The sequence below is a fragment of the Humulus lupulus genome, chromosome 3 (assembly GCF_963169125.1).
Source record: "Humulus lupulus chromosome 3, drHumLupu1.1, whole genome shotgun sequence".
Lineage (NCBI taxonomy): Eukaryota > Viridiplantae > Streptophyta > Magnoliopsida > Rosales > Cannabaceae > Humulus > Humulus lupulus.
The window spans coordinates 284,077,308-284,103,466 of NC_084795.1; the positions used below are offsets into that span (position 1 = coordinate 284,077,308).

Genomic DNA, 26,159 nt, shown 5'->3' on the forward strand with positions numbered 1-26,159 from the left:
GACAAATTTGCCACAACTTTTGGCACACCATTGGAGCAAGTTTTTTTTTTGTTTTGTTTTGAAAAATGAGCTATATTTTAGCAATGTATCACCAATTTAGCACTATATTGGAAATGCTCTTAAAAGTGAAGATGAAATTATAATTGTTAAAAGTCGTTAACTCAGCTAACAATTAAAAGTAACACATAAATAGAACGATAAGAACAAAAAATAATAACCTTTAATAATGTAAACATGAAATTATGACTACAAGAAACTTATGCAAGAAAGGTGAATGGATTAGTTTGAAAAACACAAGATGACCTGCAAAAGAAGCATGAGACACGTTGCAAGAGGAGTTCCAATGAACTATAAAAGTACGCATGGTTAAATTATAGAAGCTTATTATTTTAGATTAAAATAAATAGTAAATAAAATGGGAAAATAGTAGAAAAAAATACTAATTTTTTCTACAGAAAAATATGATGCAATAATTTATGTGATAGAAGAAAAAAAAGATTTAGAAACTCTATCAAAAATTAGGATAATGTATTAAATATTATTATAATAATGATATATTATAACATTTGAATTTATATTAATAAAATTATTAAATATCTAGTTTTGTATTAAATATTATTATAATAATGATATTTTATAATATTTGTGTTGACGCCGTTTTTCGTCAAACAGTGAAAGAAGAACACATAAACAAGAATTGATAATGGCCAAATACAATAACACAAATCAAACACACGATTTTTACGTGGTTCAGCAGTTAAATCTGCCTAGTCCACGAGTCTCTGTTATTAATCTCAAGATTATCTCTGAAAATTCTTAAGCATGAATTCTTCAGAGTTTTCTCTCAAGGATCAGAATTTCGGTCCTTTACAATGGTGCATGGCCTCTCTATTTATAGAGAAGGCTGCAGAATACTATCCCACATATTTTGGGTAGTTACTCTTTTTGTGAATAAAATAAATGGCTTTAAATGCCTATAATCAGATATAAAAGGAAACGTCCCTGAAGACCAGGAAACGCATAACTGACCAAATAATATCCCACGATTCCAGGGGATTTACATTAATAAATGAGGATTACATCTCATATTTATAATACTTGTAGATATTCAAGATGGTTATCGCGTATCTCTAAGGCTTTAGCCTCCCAGGTTTCCCGTCATCTGTCGAGCTGAAGATATCTCTCGAGGCTAAACTCTTCTCGAGATCGCACGCGTATCGAGCTCGGGCCCCTGATCCGTAGTCGTCCCGAAGATGAATGTATTCCCGGAGCTATCTTTCGAGATCGCGATCGTTTCGAGGTCACCATATTCGAGGTCATATATCGTACTTTGCAGGCTCGATATACAATCCTGGAGCATACTCTAATCCTTACGAGACCATTTGTTGCGAATCTAACTTTCGAGGTCACATTTACCATGGCTCGAAATCTGGGTATAACAATTTGAATTTATATTAATATAATTATTAAAAATTTATTCTACCGAGATTTTATAAAAAAATAGGATTATATATTATAATAATAATATTTTATAACATTTAAATTTATATTAATATAATTATTAAATATCTAATCTTGTATTATATATTATTATAATAATGATATTTTATAACATTTGAATTTATATTAATATAATGACTAAATATCTAATTTTGTATTAAATATGATTATAATAATGATACCTTATAATATTTAAATTTAAATTAATATAATTAATAAATATTTATTTTTAATTAGTTTTAAAAATATATTATGTTAAATATTTAGAATATTATATTAAAGTTAACCAAAAAAAACGTTATATATATATATGTAAAAATTATATATAAAAAAAAAAGTGATGGCCATAATTGTGTGATAGATGATATAAATAATTTTACTAACTTAGAGAGGTTCCTCACATGGGTGTTCCAAATGGTAGGAGACTTCATAAAATCTCTCGTTTATTCCTTTTAGTTTTGCATTAGAAGGAACACAAATACATATTAGGGAGATTTTTTTTAAAAAATAAATAAAACATTATATCGAGCTAAATTCATTACAGAGGTTTTCCATCGATCCACCTTTGCAATGTAATATAATTATCAAATAAATACATCATGATAATATTAATACGAAAAGAACCAAGATTGGAAAATACAAAATTGAATAAAAACTTAATGAATTAAATTAAAAGAAAAGAGCTTGAGTACAGGAATATTTAGCGAGAGAATATATTAAAGGAATATATACAAATCTGTTATTCGCCCCTGGTCTTCAGGGGACGTTTCCTTGTATATAGGAGTTACAATATTTAATATCTTTATTTTAATTAATAAGCAGAGGTATCTTCCCGAAATATGTGGGAATGAACTCTGAAAACTCTCTATAAATATAGAGTTCATGAACATTTGTAGGGGACGGATCTTTTGATATACTGAGAGAAATTCTGGAGAATTCATCCCTGAAGGATTTCCAGAAAACTCCAAGTCTTAAGAAAATAGACTCTTGGACTAGGCAGAGTTAACTGTTGAACCATGTAAAATTCTTGTTGTTTTGCCATCTTATTTATTTGCGCCATAATTCTTATTGTTTAATTGCTCTACATTTTAAGTTGACGAAAAACGGCGTCAACAATATCAATATAAATTTAAATATTATTATAATAATGATATATTGATAACTCTACAAAATAAAGTTATTTTACCATATTTTATATGCTATTTGTTGCTTAGTTCTTGAGTTTTTAATTAATTTATTAAGTTTTTAAGTAATTTTGAACTTATTAGGTTTATTTTAATTTTATAGATTTTTGTGTATTTTTATAGTTATTTTGTTGTAGTTTAATTATTTAAATTATTGTGTTTAATTAGAAGTAAAAAATGTGTGTTTTATTGAAACTAAATGTTAAATTAAATTAAGTTTTAATTAATATTTTCAAATAATTAATATGATTTATTTTATAATTGAAAATATTTGATTTTGATTTTGATTTAATTTATGTTTATTTTGTAGGGACTATGTTGTATTTTTCTTTGGGCTTTGAAAAATAAAAATAAAGAAAAGAAAAGAAAAATAAAGGAAAGTGATAATTTTGAGAAGAAAGCAAGGGAATTTGGCATTTTTCTTCAACAACCCAACTGTGGGCCTGCCTGCCTCCTTCAGCTGCCTCCTGATGCCCATTCGACCCAGCTGCTGCTTCCTCCTGCCTCCAGCTGAACTCAGCCACATGGGCCCATGCCTCCCAACAGCCTAACCCAGCCTGCTCTCCTCCCAGCTCCAGCAGAAGACCCCTCCAGCCCGCCTGCTGTTCCAAGCCATGGATTGGGCTTGTCTCCAACCTTCCTCCTCAGCAGCTTCTCGGTCCAACAACAACCACAATAACTTAGCCCATTTCGGCCCAGTTGCCAAGCCAACCCCCCACGCCTGGGCCTACCCACAGCAGCCAGCCAGCTGCCAATAGCCACAAAACCACCCCTCTTGAGCCCAACAAAAGCATGTATGTTCTCTTGTCCCCTTTGCCCAAAAATGACATTTTTTACCCAAACTTTTCTACACATTTTACCTAAATATCATCATTATACCCTAAAATTTACCCATATTTCCCATATTATTATTAATTTAATTAATTTAATCAATTTAATTTTCCTAAGTTATGTTTGTAATTTTTTTGTTTGTATTTTCTATTATAGTTATGAGTTTCTAATCTTTTTAAGACTATTAAGGTGATGATGAAACAATATGTAACTAGATAGTATTTATGTTGTATGTTGATTTCCCATTTTGTGCAATAAAGTTTGTGGATTTTATTCTTCAAATATTTTTTTTCATCTTAAATATCATGTATTTTGGATTGTTAGCACATATTTACACTTTGTTCTTCATTAGTGCAAAACACATAATATTTTTTGCTTTATTATCTTTCATTTTTATTTTCTTGATTAAAAAATCTCATCAATATTTGGAGCTAGGTTAGAATTTATTAATTTTGATTTAAAATAGTTATTTATTTTTATTTTAGATAACTCCTTTGTGTTCGATCTCGTGCTTACACGAACACTATATTTCATATACGATTCGTGTGCTTGCGAGTATAAATTTTTAAAACATACCCGTTTGGGTCCATCATATATAATACATAATTTTTATTTTTATTAAAAAAATTATCATTTATGTTTAAAAGTGTTATCATATTATATATATTTAAAAAAATCAAAAACAGTGTTTTTATTTAATTTTTCATTTAATATTTTATGCTATTTTTTATATATAATATTGTTTATTTATTTGAAATATTTATATGACAATGATACAAATTTAATAAATTATATAAATAAAACTAAACATGTTGCGTATGTATCTAGTATACATAATGTACATAAACAAAAAAGTGATGGCCATAATTGTGTGATAGATAATATAAATAAGGTTTTATAATTTTTTGCACTCTGTATTTTGTCTCATTACCTGTTTGGATCTTGTGTTTTGACAAATTACTTTTTGGACCCTATGTTTTGTAAAATGGTTAAAATAGAACCTTAAACTCAATTTTGATGAAGAAAAAATTGAATATAACAACATAGTTTTTAAGCAGAATGATTTTATTTTTGTTCTGAATTGTTAGTTTGGTAAATTATTTGTGATTTTAGTTGAGAAAACATTGACCAAAATCGGGTTTAGGGTTCTATATTTTAACCATTTTATAAAATATAGGGTCCAAAAAGTAATTTGTCAAAACACAGGGTCCAAACAGGTAATGGGAAAAAATACAGGGTCCAAAAAAGTATAAACCCTATAAATAATTTTACAAACTTAGAGAGGTTACCTCACACATGGATGGGTGTTCCAAATGGTAGGAGAGTTCATATAAACTATGAATCTCTGATTTATTCTTTTTAGTTTTGCATTAGAAGGAACACAAATACATAATAGGGAGAATTTTTTTTAAATAAATAAATGAATTCATTACAAAGGTTTACCATCAATCCACCTTTGCAGCATTGCAAAACATTCCTTTTGCTTGTACTGAGGAGCTGTGTGCCCTGCTCCCTGTATTAATTCATGTAATATAAATAATTATCAAATAATAACATTAAACTCTATATTACCTAACAATGATATTATTTTGTTAAATCTTTAAAAAAAAATAAGAACTTGATTATAGTCTATAGATACACTTAATCTTGCAAAATTTATAAAAAAAAATGTATTAAGAATTTAAAATAACAAATTAATTTATTTGTCCATGGGTTAAACACCATTTGAGTGGCTAATCCTATCTAAACCCAAAATAGAAAAAGGAAAAAAAAAAAATATAAGTCTTGCCTTAACAGTTGCAAATGTCATTTGATTGGAGTAACTCCTGGTGAACCTGTGTGAAACAAAATGTAAATGGAGAATTATAAACAAGAGAAACTAGTAAAAATAGTTATTTTTTTAGGTGGTTTTGTACTCTGGCCTACTTTTGATAATTTTTTGTAAAATGGTCTCTGTCTAAAATTCGACCAGTTGTCTAAATTTTTTGACCAACTGTTTGAATTTTTCGACCAGCTGTCTAAAATTTTCGACCAGCTGTCTAAGTTATGAGAGGTCATTTTGCAAAAAATTATTAAAACTAGACTAGAGTGCAAAATGACTTTAAAATATAGGTCATTTTGCCAAGAAGCCCTATAAATAGTGATAAATCATAAAAAGTCCAAAACAAATAAATTATTATAATCTAAGTAAGAGAGAATTCAAAAGTTGAAATTTATGAAAATGTGAGTGTTGAATATAATAATTTACCCTGCAATTTGATCTTCAACAATCCATGACCTCCACTCATCTACAATGGAGTAATTTAAAGACTTTATCCATGCTTGAGTTGCCAAGAACGGAATAACCATGTCATGATCTCCACTGATAAATTATAGAACATTAGAACAAAAAATAGATTAAGAAATTATCCAAACAAAATCTATAAATTTATATAGGCTATTACTATAGCCTATAGTATTCCACTAAGAGTAATTATGGGGAATTCTCCTATAGAGGCTTCAGTTTAAGCCATACCGGTAGGGTTCTCAGTGTTCTCAATCCGTGAATAGTTTTCGGCGCGATTTTTTTTATGACTGTGTATATTGTAGCTATTTAGAGCATCCTGCAAATTTTCAGAAAATTCTGAATAGTTTACAGTACCGAAAACTAGGTTCAAATATGTTGTTGCACGCGTGACCAATTTTTTTTATGCACGTAGAAAACAACATGTTTGAACCTAGTTTTCGGTACTGTAAACTATTCGGAATTTTCTGAAAACTTGCAGGATACTCTAAATAGCTACAATATACACGGTCATAAAAAAAAGTCACGCCGAAAACTGTTCACGAGTCGAGAAACACTGAGAGTCCTACCGATAGGGCTTAAAGTGAAGCCCCTATAGAAGAATTGTCCGAGTAATTATATGTGCACTAAAATTATGCACCAAAACATTACATTAACTAACATGATAGTTTTATTTTACCAATAAAATCTATATCACGCAGGACCCACTATTTAAAAAAACACTATCACGTCAGTTAGTGTAATGTTTTGATAATACGAAAGAAATGACATAATAAATTAGATTCACCTGTATATTAAAGATCTGTAGCCTTTAGCACTGAGGTTTACATGATACTGAAAACTGCTTACAATGCCTACTTTATATTGATCTTTTAGGTTGAAATTGCACCGCAGCCATTCATGTATACTTCCCTGCATAATATTATAGGACAATTCTTCTATAGGAGCTTCACTTTAAGCCCTACCGGTGTGGCTCTTTACTATTATTGACTTGTGAACATTTTTCGGCGCAAATTTTTTTTATGACCATGTATATTGTAGTTGTTTAGAGCATCCTGCAAATTTTCAGAAAATTCTGAATAGTTTACAGTATCGAAAACTAGATTCAAACATATTGTTTTCCACGCGCATAAAAAAAATTAGTCACGCATGCAACAACATGTTTGAACCTAATTTTCGGTACTGTAAACTATTCAGAATTTTCTGAAAATTTTCAGGATGCTCTAAATATCTACAATATACACGGTCATAAAAAAATCGCACCGAAAACTGTTCACGGGTCATGTTCACTGAGAGCCCCACCGGTAGAGCTTAAAGTGAAGCTCCTTTAAAAGAATTCCCCTAATATTAAATACATTTGTCACATCATCACTATTTAAATTTAAAAATAAATAATAATAATTATCTCTACATTTTTTTCAAATCTTTTTCAATTTAAGACTAAATCTCCTTTCACGTGAATGTTTTAATTTCTCACTATATGATATATATTAGCAATGTATTAAAGTATATGAAGACTTGTAGTTATGAAGGTTCTTATTCAAGAGTCCCTTTCTAGCCATACTCCATATCACCAGATTTTTTGGAGGGACAATATTTTCAAGGCTTTCTCATAAATCCATTCCGAAATCAAAAGGGTGAAGAAATGAGAAACTAAGAGAATTGCTAAGGGGCAATGCTGGTGCTCAATACCATAAAAGGGTGGCATACCGTTATTGGTGCAATCCAATATCCGATCTCAAACATTTGAATTTAATAAGTATTATGACGTATCGATATCCAACCATAAAGTGTCACCTCCTGTAGTGTTGCACAATATTTGATTCTTGACTCAGGATTTACGTACGTTTCACATGACAAACAATAATTTAGGGCCTAAAGAATTTCAAGGCAGCAACAATGGTAATAAAGTAATTCTTGGAAATGATCAAGCATGTCCAATTGAGGCAATTGGCTTAGTCATTTTCAAGATGTTTGGTCTCTTTGGCTATTCAATAACAAGACTATACTTATATGAGGTGGCACTGTTAGCGATACCTCAAAATACTTATAAAATTCAAATGTGTAGGACCCGATATTGGATTCTCCCTGTGATATTGGACACCACAACAATTACATTATATACTCAAGAAAAACTTAACCGATATAACTAGATGACAATCATACAAAGATTGATCACATACCTTTCTTATGCGAAGTGCTTTTCGAACATGACCATCGTTAGCCCAATAACGAGAAAGTTGTTGATCATAGTTCTCGACATACGTACCCAGAAAACGTATTGAGTTATTAGTATATAAGATCGAGTTTGGACTTAAACAAAGATTATATGTACTTACTCGACAACCGAATGGAGGAAATGGTGAATCATCACCATTAGAAAGGAGCAACACTTGAGAATTTATTTGATTCAACCATCTTCTTTTATGAGGTTTTAGAGGACGATCAATAGGGCAATCCGGTTCCAATATATGGCCTTCATTAATTCCTGAAATGCACTGTAAATAGAAGGAATTAAGCATATGCTCTAATCTTGACCATTGAATCTAGTTTGATCCAGTGGTGAACCTAAAATTGTGTCTATTGAACTATATATATAGGGGAATTCTCTTATAGGGGATTTACTTTAAGCCCTACCGATGGGGCTCTCAGTGTTCTCGACTCGTGAATAGTTTTCGGTGTGATTTTTTTTTATGACCGTGTATATTGTAGCTATTTAGAGCATCCTGCAAATTTTCAGAAAATTCTGAATAGTTTATAGTACCGAAAACTAAGTTCAAACATGTTGTTGCACGCGTGACTAATTTTTTTTATGCGCGTGGAAAGCAACATGTTTGAATCTAGTTTTCAGTATTGTAAACTATTCAGAATTTCCTGAAAAATTTGCAAGATGCTCTAAACAACTACAATATATACGGTCATAAAAAAGAATCACGCCGAAAACTATTCACGGGTTGAGAACACTGAGAGCATCGCCGATAGAACTTAAATGAAGCCCCTATATAAAAATTGTCATATATATAAATATATATATATAAAAATATATATATATATATCATACTCATCAACTTCCTTAGTACGTACTACTTACCTTTTGGTAGTATTGGAAAGCTTTCAAACACTTGGTATTGTTGGGATCTATGTTCTTATACTTTCCTTGGCAACTATTCTCCAGGGACTGAATGAACAAAAATAAATGTTTATATGTAGGGTTACTCGACAAAATGACCTATTTTTTAAAAAGTAATTTTGTACTCTGGTCTAGTTTTGATATTTTTTTTTTACAAAATGATCTTTGACAACTCCAGATAGCTGATCAAAATTTTTCAGACAGCTGGTCGAAATTTTTAGACAGCTGGTTAAAATTTTAGACGGATGTCATTTTGCAAAAAAAATTATTAAAACTAGACCAGATTACAAAATAATTTAAAAAAAAAGAAATTATTTTCATAAATTACTTTTATATTTATATATAAATTTTTATAATTACAAAATATAACTTTGAATACTATAATATTATATTCCACAACTATGTTTTTTAATAATTAATTATATTTAATCATTCACCTTGTAGATTTCATCAGAAATAAGTGCCATTCCATGTGTAAATGAGATTCTGTAATTTTGGTTTGTTGAATATTCTGTTCGAGGGTTCCCAAGTATGTATCCCTGAAAAAATTAAACCATTAATTTGACTTTTTTAATTGAGAAATTAATTTGATACATTTTAACCTTCATAAAATAACTTTTTTCAATATGAAAGAAAAGTATTTCAATAGATGTAATAATAATAATTTGATAACCTTTAGAGTTATAGATGGTATGGTGCTTTCCTTAATCCCTACATAGCAAGAATTTAAGTGATTATTAGCTCTAGTGCTCCAAATTTGCCATTGTGTTTTAATTATGAAACAATACAAACACACCTAATTCACACACAAAAAGTATGCATACTATGATATGTCATTATTTATAATCATATCATTTAAATGTGAGAGTCTCACATTAAAATAATAAATTGTTTATATTAATGACTTATCATAGTGTGCATATTTTGTTTGTAAATTAGAAGTATATGTAGTATTACTCTTTAATTATTATTTAGGCTATATAGTCATTTGGTAACATGTGTTTTTATCTAAATACAAACTTGGTACTTTATATTTTCAATAATGCTCATCTAATATCCTGTAATTTGATATTGTATATATTTGGTACCCTTAACTCAAATTTGAATAATAAATTTTAACAATATGACAAAACTATCCTGTAATTAAGTAATTAAATTTGAATTTTAAACTCATATATAATTAATAGCAGTTTGGTCATATTGATAATATTTAAGTCTAAGGTACTAAATATGTCAAATTGTAAATTACACGTGTTGACGCGGTTCTTCGCCAATAGGTAATTAAGAGAAAGAGAGGAAGGGATTAGTGCCGAATGTAGAACCGTAACAGATATAAGATCTTAGAGGATGAAATGGGTGACTCAAGACACGTTTTTGAGTGGTTCAAAGGTTAAAATCCTTCTACTCCACTAGTCAATATTATTGATATATTCTGGGTATTTGGTTACAAAGTATATCTCTCTAGAGACTATTGTTTTTCCAACCCTTATCAACTCCCAGGGTCTCCATATTTATAGAAGAAGGCGCCTAGAAGTTGGTAAGGAGGTCATCCCGTGACCTTCTTATTTGTCATATCAACTCTGTGACATTCATGATTAATTCCTAACCCTGACACATAAGTATGGTCAAATCGATAGGTAAGGAGATAATGGGCCGCACGGCCCAACCCAGCCGTGGGTGTCTGAACACGCACGTTCCTGCGACGTGTCCGAGAAGTCAGGGAGATATCGGACACGTGATGTCAGATATATGCACGTTTATCTTGCGTGTGTTGACTTTACAAGGGGTCATAGTCTCCATATCTAGCTCGTACCACGAGCTGTGCATCTGACCCGACCTTCGGCCTTCCGATTCCTCGCTCCAGTCTTGGGAGTCTTGGCGGGTCCTTGAGGATTCCTCGAGCTAAGGGGGGTACGACCTCAAGACAGGAGCTCCGACCTGGGGGATGCTTATGGACTAACCATGATTAGTCCAAAGCTCGCCCTGCTAATCAGCCCGTGGGAAAATCAGGGCGTACATCTGTCCCCCAAGCTCCTGCTCGTGGTATATGACGTCGTATATAAGACCATAGTAGGGGCTTTTAGACTTCCCCACAAACTCTTCGCATTCCACCCTTTACGCAGGCGCCTGATACGTGGCACATCGTGGGTGGTGACGGTACGTCTCACGAGAACCGCATTTAATGGCCTAGCCTATGCCCGGCAGTCGTTTCGTATTTCGATTGGAAGGCCTCGGATCCCTCACCAGGGCCATCCAAGTGCCTTATACATGTGATCCTTCACGCATATAAAAAGGGGGTGGCCACCCTACGCACGGGCCACCCATTTATTCGAAATTTTTCAAACATTTTTTCCTCTTTCCCCTCCATATTCCAGAAGAACAAAACCCTTCTCCTCATTCGAAACTGTTGCTGGCATTTTCACCGTTCAAGAAGCTTAGGCGCACGGATTTCTCCGAAGCTTTGGGAGCTACTACACCGACGAAGCCCCTACCAACGCAACACTCTCGTCTACCTCCCAGTCATACCCAATAAGTTTCCTGACCCTGTGTATTTTGATAACATGCTACTGTAGCTTAGGTAAAAAATTTCACTGTAGCCGCATGCAAGGGTTTTCTGGGTTTTGTGGATATGGAGGGTGACAACCCTTTTTAGGTTAGGGTTTATTTGTTGTAGGAAATCGCTTTAGAGTATGGGTTCCAGGACACTTTTTCTGGGGAAAATTTCTGGGTAGGAATTTTGGGTGCAAAACCGGGTAGCTTAGGGAACACGCCTCATAAGCGGTTTTGTAATTTTCTGCCTATTGAAACTTTCCCCCCAAGGCAAATTCTATTCTGAACCTCCTGACACACGAATTCCGAGTAATCTAGGATCTGTTGGGAGTATATGCGCGTGTTCACTGAACCGCATGGTTCCACTCTCCACGAGCTGGGCTTACCTCAGCTCGTGCAAATAATAATTGTTTCTTCCTCCTGCTCGGGTCGCCTTTTCTAAAGTGTTTTCTTTTGTTCGTTAGGCGACCAGATGGCTCCAAAAAGGAATCTCCCTCAGAAGAACGTTGGAAGCTCGGCCTCCCAGCAGGAGAAAGGGAAGGCGACGATGCCCAGCTCCCCGATCCCTCGTTTCGGGCCGGCAGTGGAGAAGGAGGTCGAGGTGGCCCCCGACGCATTCTTTGAGGCAGAGAGAATCGTCTCAAAGATAACCGATCAGACGAAGATCAACAACTTCTTCCTCACTCACAACATCGCGCTGGGGAAAACCTCCATTATTGCCCGACCTGCCTCGGATGGTGAGCGGAGCTGCGCGCCGCTCGACGAATCGTTCGCGGCCTGGAGCAGAGAATACTTTAAGGTAGGGGCCATCCTTCCCCTGGATCAGTACTTTGCTGATTTCTTGAACTTCGTGGGGTTGGCCCCATTTCAGCTCCCCCCCCAACTCCTACCGTCTTCTGGCAGGGTTGAGGTACTTATTCCAGAAGCATGAGTGGGAGGTCCCCACTCCTGCGGATATTTTATATTTCTTTTGTCTCAAAGATAGCCCGTACCAGTGGGAGCGAGGCAACGAGTTTTACTATTTAACCCGTTTTCCCAATACGGCGGCGGTCATCAAGCTGCCCAGCCACCCCAATGATTTCAAGGACCAGTTCTTTATGTCAACTGGGTTCCGGAACTACGAGCACCACTACTTCAATCGTCCTCGTAAGTGCTTCCTGACCTTAGCCCGTGTGTTTAATTATCACTTTAGCTCCTCCTGCACCCCTTTCTGACTTAACCTCATTACGCAGCCATCTTCGCAAGGACAGAGAAATCTGTGACCCTCGGGGCGCAGTATGAATCACTGGCGGGCTTGCCCCCCAGTGAGAAGGATTATCGCGTGCTCGTGACGGACGAGACGATGGTGGCCTGCAAACTGATCTTTCCGAACCAAACACTAAACCTAAAGAGGCCCCGGGGGCCACCTCCAGCTCGGGAAACCAGACCTATCAACGTGGAGGAGGTCGCGGAAGATGAAGACGAGGAGGACGAGGGTGACGAAGTTACGCTTGTGAGGAGCAGGAAGAGGACTTTGGAGGTCGCCCAGAGGACGGGCGAGGAGAGGACCCAATCCGGAGCAGCCGTGAGTCCTTCTGGCCAAGGTAACCCTTACTTTTTTAGGAATCTAGATAGGGCCGCTGCGGACCCCCGGCTGGCTAGGTTCAATCCTAGGCAGCTCGTCCATCGTCACAGGAGCAATCCGGACCTGAACACACTTCTGCTCCATTATGTCGACCGGCTCGTGTTGGATCACCAAGAGAGCCGGCCTAGGGGTACCATAGTAGTAGATAATACCCTAGCCTTTAGGTCGATCTTATTCGAGGAGTATGGGACCAACCTACGCACACATGGCCATCACTCCAGAGGGGTATCTATGCCCTGGGGCTTAGGCAGTATGTAGAAGAATCTAGCCCCGAGTCAGAACCGGACCCAGAACTTGCGCCAGTTCGGGAAATAATCACCTTAGGCTCTTCCAGCTTGGGGGGTAGGGCTCCCTTAGTATTCGTATACTTTTTTGCGTTAACCCTTTGTCTTTATCTCTGGATGATTGCTAACTTGTAATAACCATGTTTTTTGTTTTACAGAAGAGATGTCTCAGCCCGAGGATAGCTTGCGGGGCGTAGTCTTCGGGGGGAACCCCTCAGCCGGGCCAAGACAGAAAAGGCTCCGGGGTTCCAAGAGCACTGCTGGGGTCTCCACCAAATCTCTGGCAAAGGAGAAGGAGAAAACCCCGTCAGCCCAGGTCGCGGGGGCGATCCTTCCTGCTGCCCGAGCAGGACAAATGCCTCCACCGTCTCAGCGAGCTCCGGCCGCTACTCAGGTCGGAGGATCGAAGCTCGGAACCCCGGCCGTGGCGGCCTCCGATGTGCGCATCCCAGTAAACCCTCAGGACCTGGAGAAGATCCCAGAGGCCTTCCGGGGGACAGTGTACGAATCGGCGAACTACGCCGTTAGCCATATCTATAAGTTCACCGAGAAGGAACTCCGGACTATTGAGTTAATGAGCCCGGTTGACGTTATGGACTCTTCAATGAGCATGACCCTAACGGTAAGCTGCCCTATTCTTTTAAAAATTTTACCATTATACTCTACCTTATTTTTCCTCTGAGCCAATTTATCTTTCATCCCTCGTAGGGTGTCGTCGCCCTTCACCGGAGCATCATCAAGGCCAGAACTCAGCTCAATGACATGAGGACCGAGCACCAGGCCACCCTTCAGGAGGTTAAGGCGACTAAGGATGCCTTGGCGACCTCGAAGGCCGAGTTAGAGAAGACCCAGGTCGACTTGGAGAAGACCCGCTTGAAGGTCCAGGAGCTTGAGACCTCCCTTGCTACCTCGCAGGCAGACCTCGAGGCAGCGAAGACTGAGATCCAGGCCGCCCAGACCGCCCTGGAGGACGAACGGACCACCTCGGAGCAGTCCATGCAGGATCTGTTCTATCACTGTTGGGCCCACAATCCGGAGGCTGACTTCTCTTTCATGCCACCGAGTCTCTGGGCGCGCTTGCTGGTGAAGTTCCAAGCTCGCCTCGACAAAGAGGCGCCGCCTTCGGAGACTGGGGAAGCCTCTGGTGCGGCGGAGCAGGGTGAAACGGCGACCTCCAAAGGGCCGACTGACGGAGCTTAGGGCACTTTTTCTCTTCTCTCTCTTTTTTTTTTTTGCCTTTGAATATGTTGAAGTATTTTATGTAACCTTTGCATGAGGTGTTTTCACCTCGAGACAATTTGCCTTACACCTTTAATTTATATTTTTTCATGCTTTTGGCTACAATACATATATCTTTTTGATAAACTTAGTTCGTGTTAACCGCTATTTATATCTCGAGCTCTTTGGAAAGAACAGTGATAAATAGATAATCAACTTCTAAGTTTTATGACCCAGTTAAAACCAGGAACTTATTTAGAAAACTTAGTTCGTGTGAATTTTTTATCCATATCTCGAGCTCTTTAAGAAGAACAACGATCAACGGATTTAAATCAACTTCTAAGTTTTTATGACCTGGTTAAAACCAGGAACTCTTTGAAAAACTTAGTTCGTGTTAATTTTTATCCGTATCTCGAGCTCTTTAAGAAGAACAACGATCAACAGATTTAAATCAACTTCTAAGTTTTTATGACCCGGTTAAAACCAGGAACTCTTTGAAAAACTTAGTTCGTGTTAATTTTTTATCCATATCTTGAGCTCTTTAAGAAGAACAACGATCAACAGATTTAAATCAACTTCTAAGTTTTTATGACCCGGTTAAAACCAGGAACTTATTTAGAAAACTTAGTTCGTGTTAACTTTTATCCGTATCTCGAGCTTTTTAAGAAGAACAACGATCAACAGATTTAAATCAACTTCTAAGTTTTATGACCCAGTTAAAACCAGGAACTTATTTAGAAAACTTAGTTCGTGTTAACTTCTATCCGTATCTTAAGCTCTTTAAGAAGAACAAGGAGAAATAGATTTAAATCAACTTCTAAGTTTTATGACCCGGTTAAAACCAGGATAGGACTTAGTTATCGTTAACCCTAATCCATATCTCGAACTCTTTAAGAAGAGCAACGATCCATAGATAAGGATCAACATCTAAGTCGTTAAGGAGACCTGGTTATATCCAGGTACCATATGCCCCCCAAGTAACTGGGAAAGGGTCTTTCGTGGTTACTTTTAAGATTACAATTGCAAATATGCGTAAAAAGCTGATTTTTATTAATATACAAAAGGTGGCCTTCCAGGCCTTACAAGTGGATCATTGATAATATCTCTTTAAGTGGATGGCGTTCCAAGTTTGCGGGACCGCCCCTCCATCAAGTCGAGCTAACTTATAAGTTCCCTCCTTGATGACTTCGATGACCTGGTATGGTCCTTCCCAGTTTGGTCCCAAAACTCCATCTTTGGGATCTTTCCCGGCCAGGAAAACTTTCCTTAGGACCAAGTCGCCAACGCTAAAGGCGCGTTTTTTGACTTTAGAGTTGAAGTAGCGAGTGATCTTCTGCTGATAATGGGTGAGCTGGAGTTGTGAATCCTCCCGCTTTTCCTCAACCAGATCGAGGGAATGGCATAAGAGCTCATGGTTCCGACCTTGGTCGTAAGATTGGACTCTATGCGAAAGAACCTTTATCTCCACGGGGAGGACTGCCTCACTCCCAAAACTTAAAGAAAAAGGAGTATGACCCGTAGGAGTCCGATGCGAGATCCGATACGCCCATAGGACCTGGGGGAGCTGTTCTGGCCAGACCCCCTTTGCTTTGTCTAAACTTTTTTTGAGGCTCGCCTTTAAGGTCTTGTTGACAGCTTTGACCTGGCCATTAGCCTGAGGATAGGCTACATAGGAGAAGCTTTTTACAATCCCATGCCTGTCACAGAACTCCGTGAACAGGTCGCTGTCGAATTGAGTGCCGTTATCGGAGACGATTTTCTTGGGCAGGCCGAAGCGACAGATGATGTTTTTAATCACGAAGTCAAGCACCCTTTTAGACGTGATCGTTGCCAACGGCTCGGCCTCGGCCTACTTAGTGAAGTAGTCGATGGATACCACGGCGTAACAGACCCCACCCTTTCCGGTAGGCAGGGCGCCTACTAAGTCTATCCCCTAAACGGCGAACGGCCAGGGGGCCGAGATCATTTTCAGCTCGACTGGAGGAGCTCGGGCAACTGCAGCGAATCGCTGGAACTTGTCGCAGCTCTTCACATACGAAATCGAGTCTTTGGACAGAGTCGGCCAGTAATACCCTTGCCTGAGAACTTTTAAGGCCAGGCTCTGCCCCCCAGTGTGGTCTCCGCAGAATCCTTCGTGAATTTCCTGCAGGACAGCCTTCGCTTCACTTGGAAGAACGCACCGGAGGAGAGGTAAAGAATGCCCACGTCGGTACAACACTCCATCGACTATCGTATATCTCGGAGCTTGATATAGGACTCGCCGCGCGTCGTTACGTCCCTCAGGCAGCTTGCCCTCGGCGAGATATTCAAGAATGGGAGTGATCCAGGTCAGCCTAGCGTCAATCATCTCGACCTCTGCCTGATCTCCTTCTATAGTTGGTTTTTCCAAGAATTCTATTGGCACCAACCCCAGGGTCTCTGTCTCTCCCGAGGTGGCGAGCTTGGCAAGAGCATCTGCATTGGCGTTCTGCTCTCGAGGTATCTGTTCGATCGATCCTCGCTCAAATGCGGACAGCTCGGCTTTTACCTCCGCCAGATAGGCGGCCATCTTGGGTCCTCGTGCCTGATATTCACCCAAGACCTGGTTAACCACGAGCTGGGAGTCACTGAAGCACTGGACGGAGCTCGCCTTTAACTCCCTGGCTATCCTTAGGCCGGCCAACAAAGCCTCGTATTCCGCCTCGTTGTTGGAGGCCTTGAATCCGAACCTTAGTGCCGAGTGGAACCTATGTCCCTCGGGGGATATCAGAATTATTCCGGCCCCGGAGCCGTTTTCATTGGATGAACCATCTACAAAGATCTTCCAAAATGATTGGGGCGAGGTGAGCTGAGATGAGTACTCCGCTGGATTCTCCTGGAATCCCGTGCATTCTGCCACAAAGTCGACCAAGGCCTGACTTTTTATGGCAGTTCGTGGAGTATAGAAAATCTCGAACTGACTGAGTTCGATCGCCCACTTTAACAAACGTCCCGATGCTTCAGGCTTTTGCAAAACCTGCCTTAGAGGCTGATCGGTCATGACGTGTATCGAGTGAGATTGGAAGTATGGCCTGAGCTTTCGCGAGGCCGTGATTAGGCAGAACGCCAATTTTTCCATCAGCGGGTATCGTGATTCTGCCCCGAGGAGTCTCTTGCTGATGTAATAGACTGGCTTCTGAACTTGGTCCTCTTCTCGTACTAGCACGGCGCTAGCTGCATCCTCAGTGACAGCTAGGTAGAGAAAAAGAGGCTCGCCTGCCTTGGGTTTGGATAGTACGGGCGGTTCAGCCAGATGTGCCTTCAGGTCGAGGAATGCGCTTTCGCATTCTACTGTCCATTCGAACTTCTTGTTCCCTCGGAGCAGGTTGTAGAAGGGCAAACACTTATCGGTAGACTTGGAAATAAACCGGTTCAGTGCGGCCACTCTCCTTGTCAAGCCCTGGACATCTTTCCGCGACCTAGGCGAAGGAAGCTCGAGCAGTGACCTGATCTTGTCGGGGTTTGCTTCGATTCCTCGGGTATTAACTATGAACCCCAGGAATTTCCCGGATGCGACACCAAAGGTACATTTCTGGGGATTGAGCCTCATGCCATATTCTCGTAGTATTTTAAAAAATTCTTCCAGGTCGGAAACATGGTTGTCTGCAGTCTTTGACTTGACAAACATGTCATCAACATACACTTCCATGTTTTTTTCGATCTGGTCTGCGAACATTCTGTTTACTAGCCTTTGGTAGGTAGCTCCGGCATTCTTCAGACCGAACGACATGACCTTGTAGCAATAGACATTAGTCGGGGTCATGAAGCTGGTGTGTTCCTGGTCCGCCGGATTCATTGTGATCTGATTGTAGCCTGAGTACGCATCCATAAAGGACATGAGCTCGTGTCCCGCCGTGGCCTCCACCAGCTGATCGATCCTCGGCAGTGGAAAACAATCCTTGGGGCAGGCTTTATTTAGATCGGAGAAGTCAATGCAGGTCCGCCATTTCCCGTTGGGCTTTGGAACTAGCACGGGGTTGGCGACCCAAATAGGAAATTTGGCTTCACGGATAAAGCCACATTTTTTGAGTCGGGTCACTTCTTCTTCTAGGGCTTCAGCCCGGGTTGTTCCTAGACGTCTTTGCTTCTGAGACTTGGCAGGAACGCTTTTGTCCAGATGGAGCGTGTGCATGATGACACTCGGGCTAATCCCTACCATGTCCTCGTGCGACCATGCGAATACATCTAAATTAGCCCGGAGAAACGTAATCAGCTCCGTCTTCCTCTTGCTACAGAGGTTTTTCCCGAGCTTGACCATCCGTAATGGATTTTGTGGGTCAAGGTTCACTTCTTCGAGCTCCTCAATAGCCTGGAGCTCGGACCTATCTTCGCCTATTCGGGGGTCAATGTCCTCACTAAGGGTGACACTTTCCCCTTTGGCGTTTTGAGGTTTTTCAATCTCAGGAGCCGCCAAGGGTTCCTGGGATTCCTCTTCACTCAGAATGGCCATAGCCAGCTGCCCGGGTTTAGATTTTCCCTTCATGGAAATGCTGTAGCATTCCCTAGTAGCGAGCTGATTGCCCTTGATGGTGCAGATTCCTGTTGAAGTAGGGAATTTCATGGCGAGGTGTCGAATGGAAGTGATAGCCTCGAAAGCTATGAGCGTAGGTCGGCCCAAAATGGCGTTGTAGGCAGCGGAGCAGTCAATGACCACGAACTCGAGTAGTTTAGAGACTGTCCGAGCCTCTTCTCCTAGGGTGATCACCAGCTCGATCGTCCCTATCGCTGCCGAACCTTCTCCCGAAAAGCCATACAGCATCATGGAGGTTGCCTTTAGATCGGCGACAGTCAGACCCATCTTCTCTAAGGTGGATCGGAATAAAAGGTTCACCGAACTCCCGTTGTCTATTAGCACCCTTCTTACTTTCCGGTTGGCGAGCTGGACTGCTACAACCAAGGGATCATTGTGGGGGAGCTGGACATGGCCTGCATCTTCCTCCGTAAAAGTGATCGGTTGCTTCTCTAATCGTTGATGTTTTGACTGACGCTGCTCCGGGACGAACTCCACTCCGTTGTGAGCTTTTAGTTCGTTCACGTATCTCTTCTGGGCGCCTCTGCTCGTGCCAGCCATGTGCGGGCCTCCAGAGATGGTGGATATCTCTCCTCCGACCACGGGAGGAGGGACGTCCTGATCTATCCGAGTCCCGGGCTGACTGGCTGGGACGTCTGGAGTAGGCCGACTCGCTGGGACCCTGTTCCGTGAGTATTGAGCCAAGGGGCCTGCTCGGATGAGAGTCTCTATCTCATCTTTGAGATGCCTGCAATCGTCGGTATTGTGGCCGACGTCGTTAAGAAAACGGCAGAATTTGGAAGTGTATCTCTTTCCCTTGTGGTGTTTCAATGGTTTCGGCCTCTTCCAGGGGACCCGAGTAGAGTTGGCCAGGAAGATACTTTCCCTGGATTGGGTGAGTTCGGTATATGTCGCGAGCACGGGCTCAAACTTGTCTACAGACTTATTCTTCTATTGGCCTTGCTGATTGTTTTCGCCATTCCCCTTTCTTTTGCTTCCACCGGGCTGGTTATTCTGTGTGGCGTCTGGGGTCGCTGCCACGACCTCCGTCCCTACTCCAGTGGGCTGCTCGGGAACCTGGCTGGCTCTTGCGGCTGAGGCTTCTGCTTCTTCCAAATTTATCCATTCTTGGGCTCTGTTAAGGAATTCGTTAACCGAGCTGACTCCCTTCCTCTGTATATCCTTCCATAGGTCTCCTCCGACAAGGATTCCGGTTCTCATGGCCATGAGCTTGGAGCTATCATCCGCGTCCCTAGCTCGGGCAGCGAAGTTCGCGAATCTACTCAGGTAGGCCTTCAGCGTCTCGCCGGGCTGCTGTCTCACATTGGCCAGGGAGTCGGCCTGAACACGGGCGGCCTGGGAGGCGCGGAATGCCCTTTTGAAGTCAGCTGAGAAGGTCTTCCAGGAGCTGATTGACTGTTTTTTACTTTGCTTGAACCACTGTCTGGCAGGTCCGATCAGTGTGGAGGGGAAGATCAAGCATCTCAGCTCTGGGCCAATGTTATGGGCCATCATTAGGGTGTTGAACATCCCTAAATGGTCCGACGGATCTCCGTCCCCGTTGAACTTCGACAAGTGATGCATACGGAAGCCAGATGGGTATGCCGTCGCTGCTATGTTGGGGGCGAAGAATTCCATCTCGTCTCCCGAATCATATTCATCTTTTTCTTTTTCCGACAGGAGCTTCCTCATCAGTTCCTCCACCTGAGTTAGGCGCTCGAGGGTTTGGTCCTGAGATCCTTGGTTATTCCGGGGCTGCTCACCAGCTCCGGATCCATTGTACATATTAGGTGGGTTATTGCCCCTCCTATCTTGAGATAGGTTGTTTGGGACATTCCCTCCGTTACGTACTTCGGATCGGCCCCCCCCCCCCCCCCCCCGAGTGAGCCTGACTACCATCTCTAGCCCGATCCTCTCTGTGAGAGTTAAGGCGATCTCAAAGGTCGCCTCCCTGGGTGGTCTGGTGACTTTGTGCCGAACTTAATCGCTGACACAGGTCTCCTCCAGAGAGACCACTCCCGCGACTGCCGGTCCAATGGCTCCTGCTGGATAGGCTTGGAGTCCGTCTTTGGTGGCCAGGACCTGAACTTTCTTCTGGCGCCCTGCTACGCCGGGAAGGTCCCGCTGATGGTGGGTTTCTCCTACTACTCCCGTAAGCTAGGATGTCTCGGAAGGGCCGAGGAGGAGACGGATATCTGATTGGAGAAGGAGGATGTCTGACTGGGGAGGCGATCCTAGTTCTGTCTGGACGGATCAAATTTGGTGGGGGCCTTTCGGCCCTGCCAACTTGCTGGTCCCGCGCCAGGCGATCTGGACGAGGCGCAGGACGGTCTTTGGGGACGGGCTGACGTCGCGGGCCATCCCCGGATCTTCTTCGGGAATTTCCTCGAGCTCTCCCGGGCACTCTCGAGGATGGTTGAGAGCAGGAGTTGACGTCCTAACCGAACGGCTGTATTGCTGTTGTCCGGGTCTAGGCATTTCCCCGAAGTTTGCTTCTTGATGATGCGATGAAAGGGTGGAGTTGGCTGCTCGAAGTCTATCCGAACGGCTATGCCTGGACCGATTACCCCAGCGAGACTTAGGAGCCTCACCTTGCCTCTCTCCAACATTAACGTTGGTTGTGAGAGGGGGTAGTCGGGCCAGGATATCCTGGATTTGCTGACTAGCAGTGGCTAACTGGCTCCTCAGCTGAGCGTTCTCCATCTCCACCGCAGTATAATAACACGGGTTTGGATTAGGTGGTCGGGGCACCGAACTACCAGTATCGTCTTGGCCCGCCAGCTGCTTTCCTGGCCGCTGCTGGACTTCAGGAATTTGTTCATCAGGGATGGCGGTATGATGAGCCTCCTGCCCATCATGTTGTTCTGTCTCGTTGCCATGCCTGGATCGAGTAGTCACCATAGTTGGATGTTTGTAGCAGCACTAATCGAACTTGCTCTCAATGAAAGCACCAAACTGTTGACGCGGTTCTTCGCCAACAAGTAATTAAGAGAAAGAGAGGAAGGGATTAGTGTTGAATGTAGAACCGTAACAGATATAAGATCTTAGAGGATGAAATGGGTGACTCAAGACACGTTTTTGAGTGGTTCAAAGGTTAAAATCCTTCTACTCCACTAGTCAATATTATTGATATATTCTGGGTATTTGGTTACAAAGTATATCTCTCTAGAGACTATTGTTTTTCCAACCCTTATCAACTCCTAGGGTCTCCATATTTATAGGAGAAGGCGCCTGGAAGTTGGTAAGGAGGTTATCCCGTGACCTTCTTATTTGTCATATCAACTCTGTGACATTCATGATTAATTCCTAACCCTGACACATAAGTATGGTCAAATCGATAGGTAAGGAGATAATGGGCCGCACGGCCCAACCCAGTCGTGGGTGTCTGAACACGTACGTTCCTGCGGCGTGTCCGAGAAGTCAGGGAGATATCGGACACGTGATGTCAGATATATGCACGTTTATCTTGCGTGTGTTAACTTTACAAGGGGTCATAGTCTCCATATCTAGCTCGTACCACGAGCTGTGCATCTGACCCGACCTTCGGCCTTCCGATTCCTCGCTCCAGTCTTGGGAGTCTTGGCGGGTCCTTGAGGATTCCTCGAGCTAAGGGGGGTACGACCTCAAGACAGGAGCTCCGACCTGGGGGATGCTTATGGACTAACCATGATTAGTCCGAAGCTCGGCCTGCTAATCAGCCCGTGGGAAAATCAGGGCGTACAACAGGGCACTAGATGATCATTATTGAAAATATAGAGTACCAAGTATATATTTCAATAAAACACAATGTACCAAATTAGTATTTACCCTATTATTTATAGTTGCAGATTTTTCATACCATTTGAGATTAGTTGGCAAAGGGCAGGGACAATCATCCCAGCGTAAGAATCTCCAGCAATATAAATAGGATTGGAGATAAACTCTGGATAATTAATAAGCCACTGCATTAGTATTTACAATTCAAATATTAATAATATGATTTTAAAGATAAATGACAGATTTAACATTAGGTAATACACCTAACAACTCTCCTTAAAATAAATAATATGCAATAGAATACTACAAGATGTTTAATTACATGTACCTTTTTGAAAAATTGAAAAAGGTCATCCAGTTGTTTAAAATCATTCCAGTGATTTACTGATGAAGTTTTTGAATATGAAAATCCAGTACCAACCGGCGAATCTACAAATATTATATTGGACACCTGTACATCACGCCATCAAATACAAGTGTATAATATTTACAAGATTTATAAAGACGAAGAAAAATACATGAGTAATGATATGTACACCAAAATATTGCACCAACTGAGATGACAGATATATTTAATCAATCAAATTTATTTGAGACGAGACTAGCTATTTTAAAAAAAATAATGTCACAACAGTTGATGTAATATTTTGGTGCACATATCATTATTCAAAATAGATATAGCATCATCACCTTTGTCCAGGAGTAATGATTTAAGATCAACTTGGGTAGGCTTCCATTGTATTTCTCAATCTTGTAATTTAGTGGACCTAAAATACACAAACCAAGGATGATATATTTTTGTCAATTAGTCCTATCATAGTGTATCACTTATGACTAAACTAGAATTAAGCTGATCTAATAATCTTGAACCAGTCCATATTTAAGAAAATAAAACTCTTATTTTTTCATCATTCTATTTTCATTTTATTGATTCTAGAGCAAACAAGAGTTGAAGTCAAAGGCCATCTCTCTCTAATTATATATATATAGGGAACGACTACAATGTATCACCTTGTTTTGCAATACCAGTGCATCATTTTTCTATTTTTGGCACCTGGATAGATATAATCCCAAATTTTTTATATGACGGTGTATATTTTAAGTATTTAGAATATCCTACAAATTTTCATGAAATTTTGAATAGTTTACGAAGCCGAAAACAGAGTTCAAATTGTCAAATTTTACACGCGTACACAAAAAACCAGGCACACGTGCAATAGACAGTTTAGATCTTGTTTCGGTACCATAATTTATTCAGAATTTCTTGAAAATTTGTAGGATGTTCTAGATAGCTATAATGTACACCATCATATAAATTTTTTGGGATTATAACTATTCAGGTGTCGAAATAGAAAAAAGATGCACCGGTGTTGCAAAAAAAAAAAAGATACGTTGTAGTCGCTACCTATATATATAGGTGTATATAATTAAAGTACTTTGTGTTAGAGAATAAAAATACAACTCTATGCAAAGAATACAATAGACAAGACAATTGATTAAATAAATATTACAACTTAATTACTCAAAATACAAGTAAATATAAATAAGAGAATGAGGAGAATTACAAGAACGAAAACCTTAAAACAAAAGATACCAATAAATATGTAAATAAGAATAAGAGAAGATGATTACAAACTCAATGCACTAATAATACAAGAAGAACAACATAAGAAAAGATCAATGGAAAACACAAACTCTCACTCAACCAAAGTGTAGAGTAGTAGGGATCACCAACTTGAACAAGGTTCAAGACTTTTGTCCAAAAGCTTATTTCACTATATTCTCTAAGCAGTAAGGGATCTCTCCAAGAAATAGCTCTCTGGAATTATCAAGTCTTTTGGTATATTTTCCAACCAAGTGCTTTGTGGATGGAAAATTGTGTCTTACAAGTGAGCATTAGGCTCCTATTTATAGAGTTTGAGATGCCCTTTGGATTTCAAATTTCACCAACCCCATGGCTGTTACCAATGTTTAATTGGATTAATATGGAATTAAAATTGAGATTTTGGAGTTATATGGGTTTTTAGAACCGTTCAACACGTTTGGAAAAAACTGAAAATTTGGCCTGAAATGCACCTGTGGCCGCGGCAAGGGACATCAGTGGCCGCGACCACTGCTCTCTGTCCCCTAGGCCGCGACCACCATCATTCTGTGGCCGTGGCCACAACCCATTTTCAGCACTTGAAAATGTGTTGTTTTTCCAAACAGTTCTGAACCCTCCCAAATGACTTTGTAACTCCTAAAACACATTATTGGGGTTAAAATCATATATCTCCAACAGCCATATTTTATAATGGCTTTATGAAATTCAATCTCAAATGTGTAACATATAATATACACATTATTGGGTAATATTTAGGAGTTACAAATTTGTAACTCCAAAATATGTCACATTTTGGCACACACGTGTGCCCAATTTTGTGACTCTCAATAATATGTTACAAGGTGTGACAAATCACATTTGTGTGAAAAATCACATTTTGTCACATTATTTAATATAATATTATATTATATGAAATAATATAACGCTTTGTATTTCTAAGTAAGGAAGAGGTGAAATCAAAGTCTCTCTTTAGTTAATTAGTTTTAGTTGGTTAAATTACTTAAATTTGTAACCACTTGTAACCATTCCTAAAATAAGGCCCTTTTCTGTTCATTCTCTAATACAATTTCAATATCAATAAAAAGACTTTCTTTTCTTCTTCTTCTCTGTTCTCCTGCAACTAATATATATACATACACATATATATTTGTGTATATAGTTACCTATTTCATAGACAAGGCCAGACCAAGCACAGCAACCAGGGCCCCCTGTGAGCCACAGCAACAGAGGAGGACAGTGACCCATACACGTGGTGTAAGTCGTGGTGCAAACAACTCTTTCGTTTCCTTACGAGTCTTTACACTTTATACATTTGTCCTTTTCTCATAGACAATAAATTATTTATACGATAAACAGGTGAAAATAAGCTTTTTTTTTTTAGGGGTTTTGTGCTCCCGCATATTTTTAATAATTTTTTATAAAATGGTATCTGTCTAAAATTTGATTAGTTATCTAAATTTTTAAAAAAAATTTGAGCAGCTGTTTAACTTTTTTGAACTCCTGTTTAAATTTTTGATTAACTGTCTAAATTATGAGAGGTTATTTTATAAATAATTATTAAAACTAGAACATGTTGAGTCGCCATGGATTGTAGCTTTGTTGAGTTCTTGCTTATGCTTTTTCTTTTCTTTTGTCCGTGTTGACCCCTTACTTAAAGAAATTTAATC

General features: G+C 39.8%; 1 protein-coding gene across 1 annotated transcript; it reads right to left on the reverse strand.

The window, feature by feature from the left end:
- Positions 1-4,790: 4,790 nt before the first annotated feature.
- Positions 4,791-25,737, reverse strand: LOC133825866 (serine carboxypeptidase-like 7). Its single transcript, XM_062258759.1, has 13 exons — positions 25,656-25,737; positions 23,580-23,656; positions 23,218-23,340; positions 22,972-23,074; positions 9,603-9,640; positions 9,367-9,468; positions 8,891-8,977; positions 8,139-8,297; positions 7,983-8,054; positions 6,587-6,711; positions 5,764-5,877; positions 5,305-5,350; positions 4,791-5,028 (listed from the first exon to the last, which is right to left on the reverse strand). Exons 1-13 carry the CDS (start codon positions 25,735-25,737, stop codon positions 4,945-4,947), a joined length of 1,212 nt encoding a protein of 403 aa, XP_062114743.1. The 3' UTR covers positions 4,791-4,944.
- Between the last annotated feature and the right edge of the window lie 422 nt (positions 25,738-26,159).